The sequence below is a fragment of the Entelurus aequoreus genome, linkage group LG11 (assembly GCF_033978785.1).
Source record: "Entelurus aequoreus isolate RoL-2023_Sb linkage group LG11, RoL_Eaeq_v1.1, whole genome shotgun sequence".
Classification (NCBI taxonomy): domain Eukaryota; kingdom Metazoa; phylum Chordata; class Actinopteri; order Syngnathiformes; family Syngnathidae; genus Entelurus; species Entelurus aequoreus.
In genome coordinates, this window is record NC_084741.1 from 40,969,453 (window position 1) to 40,975,452 (window position 6,000).

The following is a 6,000-nucleotide window of genomic DNA, read 5'->3' on the forward strand; positions in this document are numbered from 1 at the left end:
TTTCAAGTCCTTTTAACCACAGACTAATATATTTACACAGATTGTGTATGCTTTTAAAACGCTGTATTTATTTATTAAAACAAGTGCATTTGAAATTGCAGGAAAAAAAATAGTGCTGACATTGCACTTCATAATAGCACTATTATCCAGTCATTTTAAACATTTAACTCATTCCTTTACAGAATAAACACATTTGAAAAAACAAGTGCATCTGTACTTATTTGCACAAAAGTGTTAACATTGTATTTCCATGGCATATTGCATTGTAACTAGTTCCACAGCAGTTTCTATCCTGTTCTTACCTTATCTCATTGATCTCATCTCATACTGTATGTGTGTTTATGTGAGCATACATATGAAAAACATAACAAAAACATGAACAAAACAATGAACAGAGTTGTACTTTTTATATATTATACATTTTAACTGACCTTTATTTGACTGTTTGTGTTTTTGTAGGTGGCTAAAATACGCGGTGCTGCTGATCGCCGTCTAACGTTACGTTACTGTGTGTGATACATTGACTAACTTAACGTTTGTATAGGTACCTCATGCAACCCTGCTTAAAAAATCACTTGACAAAAAGTATGAATAAGGTAGCTAACTGCAGTGGACGCAACAGATCGCTGTGTTTGCAATGACGTTATAACCATAGACATCTTATAAGTAGACGCAGCATTGGCTGCTGTGACACGAGCAATTTGGCCGCCATCTTGAAGTGGTGATGAGGAGCCGGCGAGCAGCCTAAACTGACAGTTGACAGGTAGAAAACAAAGATGGGGTTCAGCGTTTTCCTACTCAAATGAGCGGACTGTTGAAAATAGGAATCGGGGGATTACTTTTCACAAGTAAGATTTAACATTAATGTACTATTGGTTATATTTTATGAAAATAATATTACCACAGAGTTGAGAAGGAGCAAAGATCTTTAATATTTGTATGTGAAAATCACAAAGAAATCTTCTGGGGGAGGATGACGCCCCTACAGGGGTTTGGTTTACAAACTTTCAGCCCCACCTAAAACAAACTTCACCAGCCGCCACTGATTATGATGCATTCTCATTTTAGGCAAAGTATAAGACAATACTTTCTTAACAGTATAATTGTAACCAGGAATAAGTCTTCAAGTAACAATATTCAAATACTAACATTGTTGGGTAAGACAGAATTTGATTGTATTCTGAATCCAGTGAAACAGATTGGTGGTTTTAGCTGATATAAAGACTTCCAGGTGTTTATATATGTTTATGTTGAAGTATTTGGCAGACGCTTTTATCCAAAGCGACATACATCAAAAATACATATAAAACAATGACTGTAAACATGATCATTTAAGGGAAGAATGTAATACAAAATATCAATACAAAGTGTCAAGACAGAATAAACTCTCTGCTGCTGCAGCAACAGAGATACAGCCTATAAGATATATAGATATCTAATGTATTCATACATTGTTTATGTAGGATATACACATGTATATATAACCTAATCATATTGTTTCTTCAATTTAAAAATAGCTGACCGTTTTTTTCCCCTTTCTCTGGGATTATATTCCCAGTTTTGATCTCGGACGTCTGGTCACTTATAGCGTATAAGAATATTATATTACTGTTAAGCAAACTATGAATAATAAAACACGCCAAAACATGTGTCCTTTATCATAGCTACACATATAACAAAAAAGCGCGTGAAAATGAGTGGTATTCAGTGAGGTAAGATGAATTAAATGCGCTGACAGTTCATTGCTCCTGCCAAATGAATTGCACTAGTGGAGCGGATCACCACTCCAAGATGGCGGCCACGCGTCTCGTCTGCGCCTGTAGGCAGTAGCGCGCGATGCTGCGTACCCTTATAAGATGTCTATGGTTATAACGTTAGCAGTGAGTTTACAGCCTCACTGATTTAACTACACAGCAAATAAAAGTCACGTTACTTAGCCAATAAACGTTAGCTTACATTCAAAACTTACCCTTCTTTGTGCAACTTCAAATGTCGAACGAAGTTGGAAGTTGTTACGTCTCCGTCTATAATATTCGAACTGCATGATTTGCATAGGGCAATTCGTTTTTTGTTGACCAAGTCGTAGTTTTAATACCCGAACGAAATTAACTTTGGCATAATTGTTTCTCACTGCCGCATTGTTTGACAACTCTTCGTCAATGATTGTCCTGCAATTTGATTGGATGAGAGCTGTGGGATGAAAACAGCGTAGATCTAATTTGATTGGCTGTTGTACTGAGAGCACACACGCTGACAGGAACAACACGCTGATAGACACAGACGAAGAAAATTAAAAATACGGAGCGGCGCGCTCCCAAATAACTTTTTAATCTTTGGGTTTTGGGGAAAGTAGCAAGTCATGTCAAGTCAAAAGGCTCAAGTCCAAGTGAAGTCACAAGTCATTGATGTTAAAGTCTAAGTCGAGTTGCAAGTCTCTTTACATTTTGTCAAGTCGAGTCCAAAGTCATCAAATTCATGACTCGAGTCTGACTCGAGTCCAAGTCATGTGACTCGAGTCCACACCTCTGGTAAACAATGTGCGGATGTGAGGAGCTCCACGACCTGTGACGTCACGTTACTTCCGGTACAGGGAAGGCTTTTTTTATCAGCGACCAAAAGTTGCGAACTTTATCGTCAATGTTCTCTACTAAATCCTTTCAGCAAAAATATGGCAATATTGCGAAATGATCAAGTATGACACATAGAATGGATCTGCTATCCCCTTTTAAATAAGAAAATTTCATTTCAGTAGGCCTTTAAAAGTACTTGTTAATATAAAAACATTAGGAAAACAGTATGAGTTTTTAGTTCCCAACCTATAAGCAAACTTTGCAGTCTGCATGCTGACTATTTTGTTGTGAAAGGAAGTTCAAATTGACATTTGTGGAAAATCAAGCCTCAAAACACCACTTGTGATTTACAGCCTCCAAACAGTGCGGGAGTGCGCACACTACCGTACTTGTTTACTCTCTAGTAGCCGAGCAGTTGTTGAGCGGCGATAACACCTGATCCACAACACCCAAACTGCTCCCAGATCAGTGTTGGGCAAACACCTGTCGACCATTTGTTACAGCGCACTGTGGCTTGTCTTGCAACTTGTGCACACGCACACGCACGCACGCACGCACAAAACACACATGCAAATGCTGAAGCCTTGGAGTATTTTCCCCGCGTTAAAGCCACACGGCGTGTTTATCCTCGAACAAGACGCGCACAGCAGGTCTGGTGCACCAGAGCGCGCCACATCGAGGGTGTCAAAGTTCCAGTCTCACCGTGTTATTTCTAGACACCATCTTGTCCAGCTTCTTGGCAATCCGGATCAGGTCTTCTTCCCGCGTCATGGCTGCATTTAAATCACTCTGAAATCGCAAAACCCCCCCAAAGCTGCAAGAGTGTCGGACTTTACGCACGGTGCGCTCCATTTAGCGCCACGGAGGGCGTGTCCTCCTCCTGCTGCTGTGGACGCCAGCTGACAAATAACCACCGCCACACACTAAAACTAAATTTAGCCGAGAGTGCACACATGGGTCAGTACAGGCAGGGGACATGTTACTTAATGTACCTTTAAACAATACTTTCAATTACTGCATGTACACTTTTTTACTAAGTCAGACTGCAAAATCCTTAAATTGTCACGATGTAATAATGATTGTCGTGAAATAATTCGCCAGTGTGGGACTTTTCTCTGAGTGCGTGAGACCTGGGAGGAAGGTTAGGCGGGTCAATCCAAATATCAACCGTGTCGATACCAGCGTGGTATCAGTATCAGGTCAATAGTAGTGTAAAGAAAATTATATTTTTCAATTTATTAAGGGCTGTCAAATTTAACATGTGCTTTATAATAACAAAATATCACATTAATAATGTATCAATTAGATAAAGGACGAGAGGGACAACAGGTATAAAATGGATGGATGGACTTAATCATGATTAATCAGGTCTCAAAATAATCTGATTTTATTTTAAATCATTGGACAACAGTAGATTATTTTTCATAAATATCTGTGTTTTTGTTGTGTTGCCCATGTTGCTATTGTTGTTGATAATATTTATAATTTAAAACATTTACACATCCTTGGAAACATTAGGTTTCTGGGAGTAAAATGACAAATGATTTGAGTGAAAATGTGTTGTACTCAATGGGCCCCATTCAGCAATAAGTTCCTAACTTTTCCTCTTATCTTTCTTCCTAAGTGATTTCCTAAGAGGAGTCCATTCAAATTCATGACGTGTTCTTAAACTGCCAAATTGTTCCCACCTGCTGTTCTTAAGTTGCTGAATGCCAAATTGTTAACACGTGCGTGTTTATCATAATTTGCATATAAACACGCCATTATTTCCCCAATATGAATATGTAAACACCCTTAATTCTGTAATTTGCATAGGTAAACGCCCTTAATTCCCCATATAAGGGCACAATTCCGGCGGAAAAGCCGAACATCAGACACACGGAGAAAACACAAACAGATTACAGAAGAGAAATTCGTATTATCCCGCGTCAAAACGTAAGTTTAAGAAAGGGGGGACAGCTGAGGTAGCCCCGAAGTGGAAGAAAAACTGGTTGAGTTCAGAAATGGAGGTTCTACTGCAGGAAGTGGAGAAAAACAAAGTAGTGATCCTCAGCAATGCAAACTCGGGGTTTAAGGGCACATATAAAGCTAAGATCTGGGGCACTAAACAGCAGTAAACATGGTGTCAAGCGCAGTTGAGGACGTTAAAAAGAAATGGTGTGTGTGTGTGTGTGTGTGTGTGTGTGTGTGTGTGTGTGTGTGTGTGTGTGTGTGTGTGTGTGTGTGTGTGTGTGTGTGTGTGTGTGTGTGTGTGTGTGTGTGTGTGTGTGTGTGTGTGTGTGTGTGTGTGTGTGTGTGTGTGTGTGTGTGTGTGTGTGTGTGTGTGTGTGTGTGTGCATGGAGGACATGCTAGGCTCCTTGAGGGACGAGCACTGCATCCCCTACCTTGACAATGTCCTATGCTACGCAAGGTCGTTTCAAGAACACGTGGAGACAGTACGCAAGGTTGCAAGGGTTAACCACAGAACATAGTGTTCTGTGGTTACTTTTTGGTTGGCCAACGGTTTACGTTGTATTGCGCACCCTGACGGCAAGTGTGGGAGTTGGTTCTGAAGAATGAAGTAAAGAGATGTAACTTCGTCACCTCGCCTGGTTATTGACTCCAACCCAGAATATTACACTGCCCATACCTACGCTCCTTCAAAGGCTGTGCTACTGGCTGCAAAGCATTGCACTTTCAAATACAACAATGAGTAGAGAGGAGTGTTATGTGTGTATAAGTGTACATAAATGAACACTGAAATTCAAGTATTTATTTTATTTATATGTATATATATATAATACAATACATATATATATATAGCTAGAATTCACTGAAAGTCAAGTATTTATTTTATATATATATATATATATATATATATATATATATATATATATATATATATATATATATATATATATATATATATATATATATATACATATATATATATATATATATATATATATATATATATATACATACATACATACATACATATATATATATATATATATATATATATATATATATATATATATATATATATATACATACATACATACATACATATATATATATATATATATATATATATATATATATATATATATATATATATATATATATATATATATATATATATATATATATATATATATATATATACAGTATATAAGAAATACTTAAATTTCAGTGAATTCTAGCTATAAATATACTCCTACCCCTTAACCCCGACCACCCCCCCGACCTCCCGAATTTGGAGGTCTCAAGGTTGGCAAGTATGGAGTAGAATATGTGTGTGTGTGTGTGTGTGGCCCTTTAAGATATGACAGCATGCGAGGTGAGTGACGTGAGTGAGTGAGTGGGCGAGAGAGGTGAGGGAGCGTGCAAGACACCAATAAAGTCACAAAGTTGCAACAAACCACCGGCCTCGTCATTCACCCTCGA

At 38.1% G+C, this 6,000-nt stretch overlaps 1 protein-coding gene across 2 annotated transcripts in view; it reads right to left on the reverse strand.

The window, feature by feature from the left end:
- tcea3 (transcription elongation factor A (SII), 3) overlaps positions 1-3,436 on the reverse strand; it is a 46,669-nt gene extending 43,233 nt beyond the window's left edge. For both annotated transcript variants that reach the window (XM_062064249.1, XM_062064248.1), the window contains exon 1: positions 3,273-3,436. In XM_062064249.1, coding sequence (XP_061920233.1) covers positions 3,273-3,422 — 150 coding nt within the window. In that variant the 5' untranslated portion in view covers positions 3,423-3,436. The remainder of the gene's footprint in view (positions 1-3,272) is intronic.
- Positions 3,437-6,000: the final 2,564 nt, after the last annotated feature.